General features: G+C 34.0%; 2 protein-coding genes across 2 annotated transcripts; one reads left to right on the top strand and one right to left on the bottom strand.

Annotated features, from left to right (window-relative positions):
* Window positions 1-870: 870 nt before the first annotated feature.
* LOC144565091 (alanine-tRNA ligase, putative (DUF760)) lies at window positions 871-4,019 on the top strand. Its single transcript, XM_078314725.1, has 5 exons — window positions 871-1,011; window positions 1,108-1,261; window positions 1,531-1,817; window positions 2,513-2,804; window positions 3,288-4,019. The coding sequence occupies exons 2-5, from the start codon at window positions 1,118-1,120 to the stop codon at window positions 3,810-3,812; spliced, it is 1,248 nt and encodes a 415-aa protein (XP_078170851.1). The 5' UTR covers window positions 871-1,011; window positions 1,108-1,117; the 3' UTR covers window positions 3,813-4,019.
* Window positions 4,020-7,382: 3,363 nt separating this feature from the next.
* On the bottom strand, window positions 7,383-14,886 carry LOC144565642 (transcription repressor KAN1-like). Its single transcript, XM_078315457.1, has 6 exons — window positions 14,133-14,886; window positions 13,500-13,576; window positions 12,943-12,988; window positions 12,098-12,242; window positions 7,965-8,040; window positions 7,383-7,811 (listed from the first exon to the last, which is right to left on the bottom strand). The coding sequence occupies exons 1-6, from the start codon at window positions 14,632-14,634 to the stop codon at window positions 7,713-7,715; spliced, it is 945 nt and encodes a 314-aa protein (XP_078171583.1). The 5' UTR covers window positions 14,635-14,886; the 3' UTR covers window positions 7,383-7,712.
* Between the last annotated feature and the right edge of the window lie 7,155 nt (window positions 14,887-22,041).

Below are 22,041 nucleotides of genomic sequence, written 5' to 3'. Positions count from 1 at the left end.
TCAATGTTATTATTATTTTTTTCTCTCTCTCCAATAATTGAAAAATAATACTCATCGGATCGAAATTGCAGGAGCATTCTCAAGTTATACGTCTCGTATGAACTCGTGTATTATATCTGTTCAAAATTATTACAATAATTGATTCCACAAAAAAGAAATATCGGGAAAATTAATGCCATGGTCGACTCACGCGTTACGCGTGATTGTGGCGCTCACAAGAAGAGAGTATTCGGAACCACGAGTTGAAATAGCGAACTGGGAAAGAAAAGAAAAATCCGTTTTTTTATTCGAGCTTTGTACTTTATTCTGTGGTCAGGGCTAATTTGATGTTTCCGTTTTCTACCTTCTTCCATTTACTTATTTTTGGACCAATGAGAAATCAATGAAATTGTAGTTGCGGTGGTGCCAAGTAACAACATTCAAATAGTGCATGGCACGTCCAGAGATGGCCCCAGATGTGACGTGGAACTGTGGAAGCCTCTCGAATCCCAAACTATTACATTTACAATGTTTATAGACTATTTATACAGAAAATATAATTGACAAATTGTCCTCTGTTGTTTTGTCCTTATTCGAAGAAAAAATGGTTAAAACTTGTTAAAGCAAAAGATAAAAACTTAAAATGGAGCCTCACAGTCAAACCCAACTCCACAGTATCCAATTGTTATTTGCCACGTCATCCGGGGTAGGCCCGTAAATTCTCAATGCGAGTCAAAGAATTTTGGATCAGTATCCTCTCAGGTACCTGACTGAACCTGACTGAAACGCACGGTCCAGATTTACTCTCATCCAGTGCTAATTTAAATATCTGGTATGAGATTAAATCTGGATTGTCTGTTTCAGTCAGGTTCAGTCAGGTACCTTGGAGGATCGGATTCAATAATGGCCAACAAACGATATATAGAACTGACATATCGATGCAAACTAGTCCAACAAACTTGTCTGACATCAACTGCGACCTTCTCCTTCCCAAAACCCTACCAAAACCGATTTCTCCAAATCCTCAATTCGGTAAGAGAGAATCATGAAATTGAAAAGAGTTCGTGTTCTCATCTTAATTCAATTCCTATTCTGATAATTTATTCACATCTTTTTTTTTTTGTCCAGATCTTAATTCATGGAAGTTGGTGCGGTGCTTCGATCTCCTGTGTTACTCTTCCAATCGTCGGAACACGGGTCTAGATCGCGTTCTCTACCGCCCCGTTGTGCGAATTCGCTCCAGCTCGGTCAAAGAAGCCATGTTTCCTATGGATCTGTCAAGGTATTGTTGATTCTAGCTCCCAACGTTATCTGCTTGAATGGATCGTTATCTATGATGAATTTGGGTTGCAGTTTCTTCCTTAGAAACCCTTTAGCATTGTTGAGAGTAAACCAAAAAATATTGAGTTAGCAATACCTGTTATTGGTGTACAAAATGGTTCGTTCCTACTTTAGAGAGTTATGGAATCTGTCAAGGTATTGCACAATAGCCTTCAAGGAAATATCCCATTTCTTTCAATGATTTAACATTTGGTGCATGACTTGCTACAGGGTCTTGGCTTGGCACTGCAGAGGCCTCAGAAACCATCAATTATAAAGAGAAGCAGTGTAATAAGAGCATCTATGTCTTCATCCTCTCCAGAGCCAACATCATCTCAGATAGCCCCTTTGCAGTTTGAATCTCCAGTGGGACAGTTCCTGTCTCAGATCTTGGCTAGCCATCCTCACCTCCTTCCAGCTGCAGTTGAGCAGCAACTGGAGCAGCTCCAGACTGATCGGGAGGCTGAGAAGGGCAAGGAGGAGCCTACTCCTTCTGGCAAGGAACTTGTTTTGTACAGGTAAATATTATTCTTGTGTACAAATTGTTAAAATATATTTTCCTGTTAAAACCAAAAGTATATAGATTTTTATGTGCAAGTGTCAGAATTATTTTTCGAGTGAGTCTATGGTACTATGCATATTACAATTTGGCACCATGCTACGGCTCTATATTCGAGTTTTCAAATCCTAACGGTCAATCCGAACCGTTCATCTTGTTCTCCATATTAATATGTGTTTGGAGACCAAATTTTACATTTTTTTAAATTTTTTTACTATTTTTTTAGATATTTAGAAAATCACTTGATCTGAAAATTCTGGACCATCCAAAAACAGTGATTTTCAATAAATTTCAAAAAATGTAAAATTTGGTCTCCAAACACATATTAATATGGAGAACAAGATGAACGGTTCGGATCGACCGTTAGGATTTGAAAACTCGAATATAGAGCTTTAGCACGGTGCCAAATCGTAATATGCATAGTACCATAGACTCACTCTTATTTTTCTGAAAAAGGAAGTATCGTCATACTGTTTATAATGAATTATTTGAAACACCAGTACATTTTTTTTTTCTTTCTCCATGTTGCACAAATGAAGTTTACAGGAAATAAAATTTCATTGGAATATAAACTCGCCTTTCCTTTATTTATTTTCCTGTCAGCAAGCCTGTGCTATACAAATATTTATATATTTTCAATTTTGGGATGTATAGGAGGATAGCTGAGGTTAAAGAAAAGGAGAGGAGAAGAGCACTGGAGGAAATACTCTACACTCTGGTTGTACAAAAGTTTGTGGAGTCTGGCGTCTCATTGGTTCCGGCACTGGCACAATCTACTGATGCTTCCGGAAGGATCGACAACTTCCCAACTGAAGAAGGCAAGCTCGAGCGGTTGCACTCACCAGAAGCCTATGAAATGATAGAAAACCACCTTACTCTCATTTTAGGCAACCGATTTTCAGACTCTGCGACTCTCCCTCCCATTAGCAAACTTCGTGTGGGCCAGGTAATGCTGTTCAAATTTTAACAAATGTAGAAGAGTTGATTGCAGAAACAGTCACTGTTGTACAATTGTTTTCCTATTTTGGTTCCTGGAGTTTTAGAGTTCCATTTTGGGTCTTTAGCTCTTGTTGACTTGTAATCCAATTAGTGAAACTCTTTATCAATGCTGCTGTCGTAGGTCAGATCTCTCAATTAGAACATTATCTGGTCTAAAAGGGGCCTTGATAGGGTTTTCCATCAATTATTTTGTAGCTGAAATATTATGAAAACAAAGGGGTACAAATTGGAATATTCTGGTAACAGAATTGAAATTTTGAGACTATTAGGGGAGATGAAATTATATAACAGTGTCTAATATCGAAAAAAGGTTGGTATTTCTTATGCTTTCCTAATACATCATAAGCAATTTGACTCGTAGATTGAGCCTATGGCTTACATGACAGCAACATTTATTATTTTCTTTAAAATATTTCTGATTTATTGTTAGGTTTATGCTGCTTCTGTGATGTATGGCTACTTCTTGAAACGTGTTGACCAGCGGTTCCAGCTTGAGAAATCCATGAAGTCCCTCCCTGGTTCAGAAATGGAAGAAGTTGATTCTCTTAAGCAACCCTTCATGCATGAAACTCAACCTTCAGCTGATGTTTCATCCTCGCATCCTGAGGTTTCCTCCTGGCCTTCTGGTTTTGCCAGCAGTGGCCCCAGCCAGGCAATTAAGCCCTGCCGGCTTAGATCTTATGTGCTGTCTTTTGATCATGACACAATGCAGAGGTATGCGACAGTTAGGTCTAAGGAGGCATTTAGCATAATTGAGAAGCACACAGAAGCTTTGTTCGGGAGGCCAGAGATTCTTATCACCCCCAATGGGACAATTGATTCATCGAAAGATGACCTTGTTATGATAAGCTTTTCTGGGTTGAAACGGCTAGTTCTAGAGGCAGTCACTTTTGGCTCATTTTTATGGGATGTGGAGAGTTTTGTTGATTTGCGGTATCATTTTGTGACAAACTAGACAAATTGCTAGCAAGGCTGTCTCAAGTTGATATGTTATAGGACTTGGGTACTAGAATTTGCATTAATGTAACAGGCAGGATTGTTGCAGTACTTAGGCAGTGGGACTCAATGTTGATGTACATAGTATATCCTATAACTAGTGATTAAGTTAAAATTGCTTGTTAGTTGAACATGAAAATAAAAACTTAGTTTTTGTTTTTTTCCCCTTTTTGTTTCCCCCCCTTCTGTTTTTAATTAATCTTCTGTCCTTTTTTTCTTATGCTCCGTGTTGCTTTCTATTGTTTGAGTGGTTTTTCATTTCTTATGGAAGATAGCAATGCTTGTAACTTGAACATTTTGGTTCCGTTGTAGCAACATATTTTTAAGTATAATTTGCTAAGTCATACATTTTGGTTTCGCTGCAATGCTACTCGTGCTTAATTATTGTTAATTGGTTTGTTAACATTCTTTGTGGTGTAGAGTAGCCCCTGGTTTTCGGTTGTAATGAAATGAAGTCTTTAAAATTTTCACTATACAGAAACAAGTCCTTTCTACAAGTATCCTACAAGGGATGGCAAGGGCTGCTAACGAGCCGAGTTAGCTCGAGTTATGGATAACTTGAATTCAACTCGGAAGATAGTGAGTGAGTCGAGTTGACCCGAGTTGAGAATTCTGAGTCGAGCTGGCTCGTTGACTCGAACTCAACTCGCGAGTAACTCGAGTTGGCTCGTGACTCGTGAGTCAACTGTTTAAGGTGTTGAAATGTTGAACACTTGAATTGATGATAATGATTGTTATGTAATAATATGAGAAGTAAATATTGAATTAACAAATAAACTACAATGATTTAACAAACTAACAAATTTAACAAAAAAATCCACAACAATTTAACAAAAAATCAAACAAAACGAGTCCATGGAGTTGCAATTAATCAAACGAAATGAGAATGTGAGTTGTAATGAGCGAGTTGAGCCCATCTCGAACTCAACTCATGAGTTAAACGAGGTACTCAACTCGAGTCAGACTAACTCAAATTTAAATGAACCAGTTATTAGCGAGTTTGTTACCGAGTTGAGTTCGAGCATCTCACGAGTCGCGAGCTTTTTGTACAGAGATGACATCAGAAGGTCCTTGATATTCACTTCTGATAGAGCTTTCTTTCAATTCCTTTGCCAATGTTTGGTTGAGGTTTAAACCGTGAAATATACCCCGGTTTAGGCCTTAGTTAAGCTATCAAACACGGAATAGTTAATTAAATCGGCTTAAGGGTATGTCTAAAGTTGTCCGGACTGGCTGTGGGATCTTAGTTTTCTGTCAATATATATTTCCACTTCACCCTCTTTTGTGCAAGCAAAGTAATTTCAGTCATTATGAATTAATTTTAGTTATATAAACTATTTTTTTGATAGTTAATGGCGGGTGTCGATAATTAAACTATTTTTTTTTGTTCAGTAATATAAACTAAATTAGTTTTCTTAAGCCTAAAGTAAGGAATATAAACTATATTTTTCGTTTAGTTATTATGCATAGTACTCACCATTGGTTTAAACTTTAAAGTATGGCACGTTTTTGCTGACAGGTATTGCAGCAGACTGTAACTCCACACTCCGTAGAAAGCAGGTATTGGTTTAAAATATTCCATAGCTAGAACAATTAACAAGAATCTATCGGTATATGTTTATAATTGAACTATGTAGAAGAGTATAATCATCATTCATTCAACAATTCTATACAATATGATAACTTTTTAATTATTCAAGAAACGGGATACTGGTAAATTATCTAAGGAAAAAATTGTTCATGGAGTCAAAATTTTGCTTGATACAGGGAATATGATTGATTCGGGCGATGGAGTTAGGCACACGATGCCGGTTTATGATGGTTTTGTTCTGCTGCATACCATACATCGTTTGTACATGTCCGGGGGGGGGGGGGGGGGGGCGAGGGGGGAACTGACTGATTATCTCATGAAAGGGAGAGGGGGGCCTCCGACGCCCATCGGACCACTTTTGTGTTCGATGGGTTCGCTCACCGTCAGATTTGCTTTAGGATTCGCGCCCGCAATTTCGCGTCTGCTTTAAAATACACGAATCCTAAAGTAGATCTGACGGTGAGCGAATCTCCCCTCATGAAAATATAAACTGGTATGGACTGCTCTGTACCAGTCTATGTATAAACTCATTACTATACTGATTATCACCTCATCTATGTATCATCTGTTCTTTACCAGTCTCAATATACTGGTATGAACTGAACACAGAGGATGTATTCAGTATAGTAAACTGGTAACTTGAACTTTATGTCAAAGAGTTACCAATTAGGGATGCCTGTGAAATTTAAAATATGTTGCGATTTTGCCTCCATCAGACTGGGACATCTCTAATTTGCTCCATCAAACCTCAAAAGTGATTGTTCTGTAAGAAAATTTGAAATTACCCTTATGCCAATTCTCTTCTGTTACATAGATGAGGTGATCTTCTTATTCAGACAAATATGTATATCAGAACTTGGTTATGAGATAAACAAATAAGCTTAAAAACAAATTCAACTAACTATGACTTTTCGGACTTGAATTCTGTAAACAAGGAAATTTTTCGAGTAAATATCTGAGGTCAAGCAAAATCTTCACATTTCATCTTCCGCATGGTAATTGACTTTCAACTAATGCACACTTTTTAGAACATACTAAACCATACTGGCACTGGCGGATCCACATAGGCCCAGGGGTAGGCACTTGTCCATCCTTGGATTTGAAAATTTTTTTAGGCTCAGTACGTTTTTACTCTTGTGCCTAACCCTGGCTCAGATACAGTGCCTAACCCTGACCCAGATAAAATTATAACAAGGCCCGCTCCGCTTGATTGAATTAAAAGATAAATAACAGGCTTCGATCTAACTACTTCGCTGCCTAATCCCGATTAAATAAAATACCACTTTGAATCTTTGATTGATTTGCTGGCCCAATAAATAAAATACTGCTCCGCTGCTTTGAGGCTTTGATTGACTCACTTGCAACAAAATAAAAAAAAGTCACTTAATCCTCATTGGCTGCTAGGAGAGGTGAGCAAAAAAAAAAAAAAAAAAGAAAGAAAAAGAAATGCGTCTCTGGAGCCAGAGAGCAAACGAAAAAAAAAGATCATTGAGAAAAAAAAAAGGTAATTGGGCAACAGTATACCAGTTTCCTGTTTGCCATTATTTTACTGCAACAGAAAAGAGATTAAACTGGCAAAATAAAAATTGCTTAGAAATTAACCCCTATTTTGTTTAGCCTAAGGTGATTTAAAATTGGATTGGATTGATTTAAGCATCTACTCAGTTCTGAAGAAGCGCTCATCCAGCGATCTTCCATTTCTATCTCTTGCGAGAAGAAATCAGTTAGCATACCCGATTAGTTAATGAGTTTGAACCCGATTAAATAATTTGAATCCGATTAGTGCCCTACCCTGACAGAAATCCTGAATCTGCCCCTGCATACTGGTGCACAAGCATAAACACACGCGCGAGCGCGGGAGCGCACATACAAAATGCATCACAAAACCGAAAATTCCATGTCTGGAAAACATTATAGGCATGACATTAAACTCCTGGTATCTTAGAATAGTCCAGTTCAAATAACATACAATTCCCATGCATAGAAAGGAGAAAAAAAAAAGCAAAAGCTCATATAGATTTAAATATAAAAAAAAAATACTAGAAAGTGAAAGCAGACCACAAAGAAAAGATATATATATGAATCACATTAAAATACTGCAGCACACTCTCATCAAATTCATAATTCATTCACTATTTGAGGACCTAATTAAGACCTACTCTTATTAAAACCCTTCATTTCTCTGACAGCATTGATCGAATTGTTAACTGTACTGGTAAGTCGAGTCGCATTTGCTTTACCAGCAAACATATTTATTGATGCAACTACTTAAGAGTTCCAGTCTGGTCTTCCTAAGGTGAACTCGAGAGCCGGCATCTTGATTTGCTCGGGATCGTTTTCTCCTACTGATTCATTGACATTTTTTGTCTGCATCAAGTTCAGGCATAAATGATTAATTTCAGCAAACCAAAAACCAGGTTTGGCAAATTAATTTTTGAATTTTCAAGCAGTAACAGAAAATATATAGCTGAGGTTATGAATCTCATCTTTTTCTCAAGAAATAAATGTCAGAAATGTTACCTCTTCTTGAGATGCCAAATTTATTTCAAGTGTCTCATCAACATCACATGTGTTAATTGGCAACTCCAAATGTTTTCTACAACAAGGAAACCATTTCAATAAAATTTTGTATCCTCACAAGATGGTATATTTAAACTTGAACTATTTGTAGATTCTAATTCCTAACTATTTCAAACTTTATATATACACGCCTGTCATCCAAACCACCACAGATTTATTCATCATGAAAATATGAACAAAAAAATATAGAGAGTCAAATTGTGATAAATCATCTTTTGATTCAGAAACATATCACCAAATTAAGAAGCCTAATTTTTCCAAAATTAAATTCAAAATACCAGTTGTGTTTTAGCATTTGAATGGTATGACTATGAACTATGAAGAGTACTGACAAAGACTGAAATAGTTGTCATCTCCTGGTGTTTAAAATTTAAAATTCAAAAGTAGTGCAGGGAAACAATATTTAAAGCGCAAGGTGTTTCACGAGGTAGCAGAAAAGTCAAATTTCTGAATACATGTACAGGTAACAGGTGTGGTGAGGTGACCGTATTTAATTCTCCATCTCTTTTATGGCCTGTCTCTCATTCTCTGATCTACCTTTCTTGTCAACTACTAATTATTATTCTTCTCTTTATTTTATTTGAATCGGTTTGATTAATTATGAACCCTTCAAACTTCAAACAATAATCAATTTGAAGGATAATATTGACATTTTACTTAAAATACTTAACCAATCTATCTTATAATAATATAGATCGTATAGTAATTTTTTGACGAATCTGTTTTGTCATATAATATATATATAAAGATGATACATTAAGGAATATCCAAAATGTCTAAAATATATTAACAACGAGGTGCAACCAAGCCTTCTGAACATTATAAATAAGCGACTTAGATCAAGTGGGAGTAGGGTGTTCATCGGTTTGGTTCGGTTGAAACTGAACTGAATTAGGCAAATTAAAGTTATAATTCGGTTTTAAAAATAGAATCAAACTGAATCAAAGTTTTATTTTTGTTTGTTCGGTTCAAACTGAAATATATTAAGATATAAACTGGGGTATTAAGAAATAAACCGAAGTATTTAAAGCAATTGATTAAGAAATACACCGGGTATTAAGAAATAAACGGGGGCAATCCGAACCAAATTTTTAATATATAAAAGTTCAGTCGGTCTGGTTATTTAGGTATTAAAAATTTTCAAACCGAACTGAACCAAAGTTATAATTCGATTTTAAAAAGCAAACTGAACTGAACCGAACTATTAAACCGAAAAAATCAAACCATTTGGTCCAAACTAATTTAGTTCGGTTCAAAACCAATTAAACCGGACCCAATGAACGCCGACTCTCTATTTGTCTTAATAGAATTGCAGAGGAACCAAACCCCATTTCTTAAATTTTATTTCATATCTTGTTGACCAATGAATTTCTGTACAGTAACATAGGCTTGTCTTCTCTCTTTTCTAGTCTCTAGACACTGTCCTTACCTAATAAATTTGACTTACATCACCACATGCATGCATGTTTCCTCTACCTATTTTAACTTTTAACACCGGTACGGTGACCCAATTTGTCATATTGAATCGTCATGTTTCCTCTACCTCTTTTAACTTTGAACACCGGTACGGTGACCCAATTTGTCATATCAATCGTATCAAAATAAGTGAGAAATGAAATTTTAAGTTCAAAACCCCTAACTTTACAAAAATATTATATTATATAAAAGACAATATTTGAAGGATAATTTTCCCTAAATGAAACCACGATTATTAACAAGATAAATATTCCCCTAAAAGAGTTTAAGATGCACACACACACACACACATATATATAGTTATATACTACTACTGGAGTCACAATCATTGCTAGCTAGCAACTAGAGATAAATCCAATTCATACAATAAACATATCTATATTAAGGGATCGAATCTCCTGTCCCCAGAGTCACTGTTAGTGGGCCCCACCCACCCTAAATCCTAAATCCGACCCCACCCATCCTAAACCCGACCCCACCACACAGTGACTGAGGGGGCAGGAAAATCCTGCACCCCGGGGGGCAGGTGATCTGCTCCCCTATATTAAATCTAGAGTAAGTCTACTATGAGTATAACGGATTGGTCCATAATACATAACAATATTTTCGTTTTCAAAATCTTACCGGTCAATCCGAATCGTTCAGCATGATCATCAGATGAATATGTACTTGCATACTGAATTTTATATTTTTTTTAGAATTTTTTTACTATTTTTTAAAATTGTTAGAAAATCACTTGATATGGAAATTCTGGACCATCCAAAAACAATGATTTTCTATCTATCTTTAAAAATAATAAGAAAATTCTAAAAAAATATAAAATTTGGTCAGCAAATACATATTCATATAAATATCATGTTGAACGATTCGAATCGACCGGTAGAATTTTGAAAACGAAAATATTGATCCGTATTACGAACCAAATTGTGCTATGCATAGTGCCATAGACTCACTCTTAAATCTATATATCATGTGAAAAAATCTCAACAAGGTTTCGGGATATATAAACAGGCATATGACAAAAGGTACTTTAAATCAAGAATTAATTTAAATCATCTCCAATATACAGCTACAAAAACAAATCTATATGGGAAAATTGAAAATAGATAAAACAAGGAAAGTACTTAATTTAAAGAACGCTTACTTTTTTTTTTGATTGAAGCTTACTTTTGTTACTAAATATAAATGTCATTGCAAGAGAGATAATTCTACATCAAATAAGCATATATATAGTAGGGTTAAAATATGCCTCTATCATGCTTTAATCGTGTCTCACATTCTTATCATTGTTTTTAAAATTCAAATACTCAATCCGAATAGATAAAAATGATCCATATTAAAATATGCTTGTAGACCAAATTATATATATATTTTTTAAAATTTGGTCTTCAAACACATTCTAATATATATGAAGATCATGTTGAGCGGTTCAGATCTATTGTTTGGAATTTGAAAATAGAGATAAGGATGTGAATGCACGGTTTAAGCATGAAAGACATATATGCATGATGCATTTGAACTCCTCAGATATATATTTTTAAAGTAGAATAATTAGCTACGTATAAATCATAAATTTAATTAAAAGTGACATGCAGTTCTAACACATGAAGGAAACTGTGCATACATTTTCAAATATTTTGAATTTTTTTTCCATCTAGTTTTGCAAATAATATATCCATCTCTTATTATAGTAGGCTTGCAAGACAAAATAGATTTAAATTAAACATTCACTGGATTCACTTATTACTTGGCTATAGCTGCTATGTGCATTCACTGGATTGTCCAATATGGATACAAATTAAACAGAATATTGTTCAATTATATATACTTCTATCAGCTGGCGTATACTATACTAATTCTGTGTTATATATATCCGTCATTTATAATTAATCTTAATTAATGTATATTAGTTTAATTGGTCGAAAACTACCATGTTGTATAGGCAACAGAGATATATAATTATAAATTACAAGAATAATGATTAATTTAGCTCTATTAAGTTTATATTAAATTGCTTGATAATGGGCGATATATAAAATATATATATGCGCGCACCTGTGTGCATGGAAAAATAATTTGTAGAATTTTTTCAAGTTCGCATGGACCATATATATATGTACCCGTATATTGAAAACTGCATGAACTAAACTGCATGAGATTTTGTATATATATATATATACGAAAAATCACTGCATAAGCATATGCGGTCGCATTTCACAACACTATATATATCCGAAGATAAGTTCAAAGGATATTTCTTTTTAATAAATGTTCGGCATTAATTAATAATGTTACGAGTATTCGCACGCAATGGTTAAAGCTGCTATACGCCTATACCTCACCTGCTTCGCTTTATCAACTGAACTTCATGAGCAACATTTATTTAAAAATGGTACAATTTGCTATCAGAGAACAATAGCAAAATTTATTTGTCTTCAAAAATCAGCTGAGGCTTTTACTTTAATTTCTATAGATATAATACCCACGTGCTGATATATATTTCCGTACTCAAAATGGATTGATAACATATATATAAACTGATGATATATATAATTTTAATTGACCTATGTATGTATATTTTTCATAAGTTTAATTACCTTAGACTAGGATTACTCCATGCATGTGGCATAGGGGTGAGGTTCTTTTCATGTATTGGAGCTGCTTGGTTTGAGCTTACATTATCTACTACATGCAGAAATCCAAATTCCATAGACCGGGAAATGATCTCTTCTTCTCCTGAACCTGAACAGGTTATCAAATGTTAGTTGTTTTAATGCATATATTAATTCAAATGAATACACTTAATAAGGTTAGTCGAAAAATATATATCGACAATTAATATTTTGTATGCTTCGCATGATTAACTTCTTCTTTGAGCATTAATATGTGGACATAGAAAGTTTTGGTTGGTTGTGCATATATATACATAAAATTCATAGCGTACGTTGTTCTATTACAGTTCATTTGAAGGTTAAAAAAAACAAGCACATTTTAATTATATGAAGATCATGTCGAATGGCAGTTCGATTCGATTGTTTGGATTTTGAAATCGCAAAAACTGACTCGTTATAACTTAGGTTGAAATTATAATGTTACATTAGCTGGACTCTTAGAATGGTATGTGTATATAACCATAAGTTTTTGTTGCTTTTGTAGAATTTTTTTTTACATAATTTGAGAGCTCTATCAATCATTTTAAAACACAATGTATATATGGGATATGGCTCAAATAATCCATTCGGATCTCAAAATATGTGAATTGGTGCTGATAAAAACACACACACTGTGAACCATAGATATATACAGAGCACAAACAAAACCGTTTAAAGATAGTTATAACTATGTCGTTTACGATTTTTTATCAAGCATGGAAATATTATAAATTTGAAGGACTTGTCAGTAAATATAGAAATAGAATTGATAGTAGCTAGCCAACATATACCTGAGGAAACTTCTGGTCTCTCAGTAGATTTAACAGTTCTGTACATCTGCATTTGGAATCATGCAAGGCGCGCCAAAGAAAGAAAGAAGATAGTCAATTAATGAAAGTAACAAACAAAAAAAAAATGCATGCAGATTATTGCTTTCTACATTAAAAAAGAAAGAAAAAGAATTAATGAAAAAAGTATCAAAAGTTGACTCGTGTCTTTATTGGGGTATCTACATCCTACATTTACATACTCACGAGGCTATCTAGCTGATGCATCTATGGAGCTCTCTCTCTCTCTCTTTTATCTTCTTTTATTAAACTCTGTGCATTATTGGGAAATGATGGTTCCTTTCTCACCAATCACCCCCACCAAAAACACACACACAGACATAAGCATACTGTATTACTGTGCATGCAGTCTCCTGTCTGCAATAGGAAGACTGATCATGATCTTCCCCTCTACCCCATTTTAATTAATTTGATCCTTAACTATGCAGTGTTTTTCTGTTTGAGAGAGGAAGAGGAAAGAATAGATGCAAGTAAAGAATAAATAATGAAAAGGGAAGCACCTGTAGGTGGCTCTTGACATGGGCAAGAGTGAGATCTTTGACATCCATTAGCTCCAGAACTGATTTCGGTGTTGCTCCTGTTACCATAAACAATTCAGCTCTTTAAGTACTTTCTATTTGTTGAAAAATAAGACAAAAAAAATTATACTTTATAAACAACAGGAACCTAAATAACCTAATGAATATATAATACTGGATACTTTATACTTAGAATCAAATCAAAAGTGTATAACATTGAATCATAATGTTTGGAGGTAAGATGCAATGGTATAGTGATCAATGAGAGAGAGATATAACAAAGTCTAAAAAGAAAAAAATCTCTTTTTGGCTGCATGATGTATAATTAACAACTGAAGAGTAACTTGACAAGTTATTATGAATCAATATATGATCATCTGCATACTTTTATTCAATAGAAAAGCTAATGGTTAAAACCTGATCAGCAACCGAACAAAAAACAGCACAATCGGAAAACTAGATTTTGTTTCCGATTTATTATTTATTATTTCTTTTTTGCTTCAAAGGCTGAAATAACTACTTGAAAAACCAAAAGAACGAACTGAAAAAAGATTAGTTTGTGTGTGTGTGGAGAGGGCTGGGTGTGTGTGTGAGAGAGAGAGAGAGAGATCATACTCTCATGGCCTCCAAGGAGCTCAACTGCCCGAACAAACCGTGCATGGAGGCTACTAGTCCACCTCATCCTCGGTGCACGAGTGCATCTCTTTCCCGGTATCTTCGGTACCATAAACGTCCTGGGGTTCATCAGGTAACCATGGCTTGGATCCAATGTATCTATTCGACCGCATGGATAATCCAATACCGGAAACCCGTTAAGCCTGGTTACCATTGCCCCAACACGACTATAACACGGTCCGATTGAAGGGACGCCATTCATTGGAGGTGATATATTCGTAAATGGATATTCTAAGTTTGTAGGATTATTTCCATGAAATATAGGGTAAAGCATGGTTTTTTGTTCATGTAAGGAATTCTGATATCTTTGTTGTGCAATGATTGGTTGGGTTGAAAGTGAGAGGTCTGTGTTTGTAGGAAATAAACTGTTGCTATTGTTTCTGTTATTTGGGGGGCTAATTTGTAAAGATAGATCCGGTGATGGCGCGGTGTTTGTTTCCATGGATGTGTTCTCCTCGGGTGGTTTTGTAGTCGACACCAGTCGATGAAGAAGAGAAGCCGTAGATCGATGAACTTCAAATCTAAGAACTCATGGATAATTAGATAAGAACAGGATGTTTGTTTTGGTTGAGGAAATATATATATAATTTTCTTTCGGTTGCTTTCTTTGGGGAATTATTTGGTCCCTCTTGAAAAGTGAGAAGGGAATTAGGAGATATAGTGGTTTGATGGAAATGTTCGTATTGTCCCTTATATTGGTCTAGGGTTTATTTTTGGAGACAACAGGATGCAAACATGAGAAGCATATATATATATGATGAGTCAGCGTTTCATCCTCTTTTGATATACTTGAGACTTGAGAGAGAGAGAGAGAACGAGAGAGTCAAAAGTTTAAAAGTGAGGGACATCTATAGGACTATACCTGAAGAAGATGGCTTAACTAAGAAGGCAAGTGAAAAATATAAGCTGATATTACAAAACAGTAAATGCAATTGGCTATAACACAAGCTACACTGAAAAGGTATGTAAATGTAATTAACTACAAGGTGTACACAGAATAAATTTGAAACTTTTAAAATTTTGCATGCACATGTATCACTCACAAAGTACATGGATTTCAACGGTTTGAATTCTTCGTTTGAAACCGATCCGATATATTTTTGAAGTTGTGCTCAGTAAATCCTCTTGGTGAGCAAATCATATCCGAGCTTTGCTCATAAATATATATATATATATATATAGAGAGAGAGAGAGAGAGAGAGAGATGGGCTATGGTTAGGCATTTGCTAAACCCGGAACGGGTAGAACCCGTTTTGCCCGGCCCGTTACCCGTGGTACCCGTACCCGTTGCCCAGGTACAAACGGGTAGACGGGTAGACAGGTACGGGTAATAAACGGACCGGATAACATGATTTAAAAAATAACCCGTTGTACCCGTACCCGTCTACCCGTACCCATCTACCCGCATACCCGTACCCGTTACCCGTACCCATCTACCCGCATACCCGTACCCGTTACCCGTACCCAACCCGTTTCACTTCAAAAAAATTTGAATTTTTTTGACAAAAACAGAAAAAAAAAAAAAAAAAAAAAACGGGCGGACCGGACCCGTACCCGGATACCCGTACCCGTCAACCCGCAACGGGTACGGGTAATAAACGGACCGGATATAGGTTTTGGCCCAATTACCCGTCTACCCGTTACGGGTTTTACCCGTACCCGACCTACCCGTTACGGGTTTTACCCGTACCCGACCTACCCGTTACCCGTTAGCAAATGTCTAGCTATGGTACATTGCAATGCATAGGCATTTTTGTGCATTGGACTAATAATCATCGGATTCAATGACCGATCCAAACCGTTCATCTTGTTCTCCATATTAGTATGTGCTTGGAGACCAAATTTTACATTTTTTGAAAATTTTTTACTATTTTTTTAGATTTATTGAAAATCGTTGTTTTCAGACAAATCTAGACCATAAAAAAACAGCGATTTTCAATAAATCTAAAAAAATAGTAAAAAATTTCCAAAAAATATAAAATTTGCTCTCCAAGCACATATTAATATGGAGAACAAGATGAACGGTTTGGATCGGTCATTTGAACTTTGAATCCAGTGATTATTAGTCCAATGCACAAAAAATCCTATGCATTGCAATGCACCATAGCCCAACTCTATATATATATATATATAGGACTTGGCTACGGTGCTATGGGTAGCTAAGAGGCCTCCCGTGCTACGGCTCAATATTCGACTTTTCAAAATTCTAACGGTCGATCCGAACCGTTCATCTTGTTCTCCATATTAATATGTGCTTGGAGACCAAATTTTACATTTTTTGGAAATTTTTTACTATTTTTTTAGATTTATTGAAAATCGCTGTTTTTCAGACAAATCTGGACCATAAAAAACAGCGATATTCAATAAATCTAAAATAATAGTAAAAAATTTGGTCTCCAAACACATATTAATATGTAGAACAAGATGAACGGTTCGGATCGACCGTTAGGATTTTAAAAAGTCGAATATTAAGCCGTAGCACGGGAGGCCTCTTAGTTACCCATAGCATATTAGCCAAATCCTATATATATATATATATATGAGTATGGCTAACGCGCTTCCTCTAGCATATGGGCCGAAATGCTTCCGGTGGAAATTTGAAATTTCAAAATCCAAAAAGTCGATCTGAACCGTTCATCTTCTTCTCCATATTAATATCTGCTTGGAGACCAAATTTTACATTTTTCTGAAATTTTTTACTATTTATTAAGCCATTTTGAAAATCGCTGATCCAACGGTAGCTTCTGATTTTTACTGTTTGGTAAGCCACCGTTGGATCAGCTATTTTCAAAGTGGCTTAATAAATAGTAAAAAATTTCAGAAAAATGTAAAATTTGGTCTCCAAGTAGATATTAATATGGAGAAGGAGATGAACGGTTCAGATCGACTTTTTGGATTTTGAAATTTCAAATTTCCACCGGAAGCATTTCGGTTTATATGCTAGAGGAAGCGCGTTAGCCGTACTCTATATATATATATATATATATATAGAGAGAGAGAGAGAGAGAGAGAGACTAATATGCATTCGTATGCATACGGTCCAAATTTGAAATTTTAAAATTCAAAATGTCGATCCGAACTGTTCATCTTGTTCTCCATATTAATATGTGCTTGGAGACCAAATTTTACATTTTTCTGAATTTGTTTACTATTTATTAAGCCATTTTGAAAATTGCTGATCCAACGATAGCTGCTGATTTTACTGTTTTGTTAAGCCACCGTTGGATCAACAATTTTCAAAGTGGCTTAATAAATAGTAAAAAAATTCAGAAAAATATAAAATTTGGTCTCCAAGCACATATTAATATGGAGAACAAGATGAACAGTTGGGATCGACGTTTTGAATTTTGGAATTTTAAATTTGTACCGTATGCATATCGGGCCATATGCATACGAATGCACCTTAGTCTTTGTCTATATATCTATCTATATATATATATATAGTACAAAGTGATAATTTTATTGTGGGAGGTGTAAGATGATTTATGAGAGATGGATGAAAGCTTGACTTTATAAAGGGGTGTAAGGATATATTTTCTAACTAATTAAATTACAAGATATTGGTCAAAATTTTTTATTGAAACTTTTGTGATATTGGTAAATTACAAGATGGGCTACGGTACATTGTAATGTATAGGCATTTTTGTACATTGGACTATAAATTACTGGATTCAAAATCCAAATAATCGATCCAAATCGTTCATCTTGTTCTCCATATTAATATGTGCTTTGATACCAAATTTTATATTTTTTTTGAAATTTTTTTACTATTTTTTAAAATTTATTGAAAATTGCTGTTACACACACATATAGTAAAAAATGCACTATTGAAAAACAGCAATTTTTAAACCATCTAAATAAATAGTAAAAAAATTCCAAAAATATAAAATTTGGTCTCCAAGCACATTTTAATATAGATTGAACATTTAACAGTTTGGATCAACTTTTTGGACTTTGAAAATCAGAAAACCGAGTCGTTTGTTCCGGAGATTAGAAAAAAATGTTTTGAGCTTAGCCAATCTTATCTCTCTATATATATAGTAATGATATATGATACTGATATAATACACACACATACACATCTCCTTATAGAAGTTTCTCTAAAATTGAAACTTTTTTAAGACTTAAATGAAACTAAAATTCCAATTTTTTTTAAAAAAAAGTGCATATATATTGATTGAAAGTGGAACAAAGAGAACCGGATCAGCACCTCAAAAAGATTCAATGTCTTAATTATTGCAAAAACAAATAAAGAGATAAATTAATTAAAAAGTAGTTGGTAAACAAACAGAGAAATAAGAAAAAATAATGGGTACTTTGTAAGGTAGGTCTATGATAAATTGATAATGATTCCATCTTTAGTCATCAACTTTTGCAGAGTAGTCCCTTCTCTCTCTGACTATGTCTCGCGCGCAGGAAAGCTTCAACATGAGCCTTCCTTCTATAATTCTATTGCTCCAGCTCCTTCTACCAGACTACCACATCTGCTGGTAAAAGGGTACAAAAGGAATTCTATTCTACTCTCAAATTTAGTGCAGTGAACGCATGCAGATGTACAGAATATGTCTAAAAAAATGTCATTATCGAATGACGTACGTGTAATGATTTTTTTAACAAAGTTTGTGATTTTAGCATGCATAAAGAAAATAAAGATTATATACATATGTTGATATTTGAATATATATATATATATAGAGAGTTGGGCTATGCCGCTATGGGGCATTCCAATGTATATGTGTTATTATACATTGAACCATAAACTGTTGGATTGAAGTTCAAATAGTCGATTTAAAAGGCTTAATGTGTTTTCCATATCAAAATGTGCTTGCAGACCAAATTTATATATTTTTGAAAATTGTTTAGTATTTTTTTAAAATTTTTGAAAGTCGATCGCTCTTTTTAAAAAATTCTAAAAACTTAGCAAACAATATCCAAAAATTAAAAATTTTGATCTCCGAATACATTTTAATATGGATATTAAATTGAACGGTTTAAATCAATTGTTTTGAAATCAAAATCAACAATTTATAGTCCAATACATGTACAAAAAGACCTATACATTGCAACGCACTATAGCCAACAATATATATATACCGATTTTATCAAAACTAACAACTGTCTAGCTTAGTTTCATGAATATACAAATCGATCGAGTCCTTATTTATTGGTAGTCGAGATAAAAATGTTTCAGACTTTACACAAAATAAAATAAAATTTATAAAAAGAACAAAAATAAAATAAAATTTGGCAAGATAGAGGAAACGTTTCAATTATTGAAATTAGTGAAGCCAGTGTAGGTAGGTCCATTGCGACAAAACTCTTCCATCAGTACATTCTGCTATTGATTTGGTCTATAAAGATTTTATTTTTTTTTCTTTTTGTAATTATGAAGGCTCTGTTCGGCGACCTGCTAAGGAATAGTAATGGGAATAGGAATAAAAAATTTTGAACTCAATTTTACTGTTTATCGTGAGAAAAAAAACTTAGCTCTGAGTGAATTTTTTTTTCCCACGGTGAACTGTAATCTGCCGAACAGGGCCGAAATGTGTGATTAGTACATATCAAATAAAGTTGTCATGAACACTTGTAAAAATGGTGCAATAAAATGTTTGAATGAGATGAAATATTATACAAGTTGAGAAGGGTTCCAATGTCTCATGTCTTTCATACTTCATCATACATCATATTTTATATCTTTGTTTTCAAAGTCTAAATTGTCGATCCGAACCGTTCAACATGATATCCATACTAAAATATAGTTAGGGATGAAATTTTATAATTTTTGGAATTTTTTTACTATTTTTTAAGATGAGTAGAAAATCACTGTTTTTTGAACGGTCCAATAACAGTGATTTTGTACCTATCTTAAAAAATAGTATAAAATTCCAAAAAATATAAAATTTAATCCCCATGCATATTTTAGTGTAAATATTATGTTGAGCGGCACGGATCAACAGTTTGGACTTTGAAAACAAAGATATAAAATATGAGGTATGAAAAGTACGAGGCCTATTGGATCCCTCCTCATATAAGATATTGATTTCAATATATGATAACAATTAAGTATAAAATTATAAAGAGGGAGGCAATATATGGTAATATGCATATTACATATCAGCCCGTATTATGGATCCATATCTATATTTTCAAAATTCAAACAAACAATTCGAATTATTCAACATGATATTCATATGAAGTTGTACTTGCACAACAAATTTTACATTTTTTATAATTCTTTTTACTATTTTTTTAGATAAATATAAATTCGTTGTTTTTGGATGCATGGTCTAAAATTTTCAAATCAAGTAATCTTTTACCTTTCTAAAAAATATAGCAAAAAAAAAATCTAAAGAATGTAAAATTGTCTGCAAGTACATATAAAATTTTCATGTGAAGGTCATGTTTAACAGTTCAGATTGACTATTTAAATTCTAAAATTAGAGATATAAGTCTATAGCATGGGCCGTTATGCATATTACCATAGCCTCACTCAATTATAACTGTAAAAGATCAATGATGAATAATATTAATTATATATTTCCGAAGTCAAATATGAACTTAATAAAATTACTGTATAATGTGATACATACTGCATATACATGTGTAATTTAAAAAGAAATAGTATTCATGTTTGTTCACTTCTCTGTTAATTTATCTATGAAAAAGTGGACATCATAATTATTTTTTGTGCTTACCGCATTAAAACATGTGAAGGAAAAGGAGGATTTTTTTAAAAAATTGAATCAAATTTAATATTTTCAACTGAATAAATACCATTGAACTGTTTTTTTTTATAAAAAATAACAGACAAAAATGCATTTGCTCCACTGATCCACCCATGGAGCCATTATATGACCTCTCTATACAACTTAATCACATAAAACAGTAACAAATGGCACTTTTTTCTTTCTTTTTTTTATAAAAATCAAATCAATGTGTAATGTGTTTGTTTCATTAAAATATTTAAAATTAATTTTATTTTAAAAAAAATCGAAATGGAGAGGAGCATCATGCTGGGATAAAAAGGGTGTAGACCCAGTAACCGAAGATAAAAGCATGGAATCTTACAAACGCACAGGCATTTACCCTTTAAAATGACACAAAGATGTACAAAGAGAGAACCTTTAATTGTTACCTTCAGGCTTCAACTGATGCCTTCTTATTAGCTTCCACCGACCTCAGGCTCAGACGCTCTCTGCTCCTATTTCTGTGGCAGTCAGAATCTGTCATACAGTATAGCGAGTCACATTAATTTTTTAGATCAATTATTAATATTAGTTGTATGGTTTGTCTTAGGGCTGCACAAAAAATTCGTTGTTCGTGATTCGATTCGAGTTTGACTCGAAAAAGTTTGTAAGAAATTCGATTCGAAATAGTTCGAAATTAATTCAAACCAAATTCAAACTGGACCTGGTTCGTTCGAAATAGGTTCACGAACTATTCTAGTTCGAATCTCAAAGTAACGTGAACCGTTAATTTCCGCTGATGACTTAAAGGTTAAAACACAAGACTGCCCAGTCATAAATCATAACTCGTAAGTCGTAATCCTCACTTTCAGTTCTAAAACCCTAGACGACTTTCACCTCTCGCTTTCAGAGACTATGATCACTCTTCCTTATCGTAAAAAAGTTCCTAAAAAATTCAATTCGAAATTAATTCAAACCAAACTTAGTTTGAAATTAATTCAAATCAAATTCAAACTGAGATAAGTTTGATTCGGTTCGATTCGTTTGTAGTTCTAGTTTGTCTTGTTCATTTGTCACCAACTCGCCGTTATAATATATATATATATATATATATATATGTGGTGTCTCCCGATTTAACAAATAGCATCTGCCACATAGAATTC

Source organism: Carex rostrata, chromosome 14 (genome assembly GCF_964058835.1).
Source record: "Carex rostrata chromosome 14, lpCarRost1.2, whole genome shotgun sequence".
Lineage (NCBI taxonomy): Eukaryota > Viridiplantae > Streptophyta > Magnoliopsida > Poales > Cyperaceae > Carex > Carex rostrata.
The sequence above is the reverse complement of the archived record's forward strand: the minus strand, read 5'-3'. Positions and strand labels throughout refer to the sequence as shown.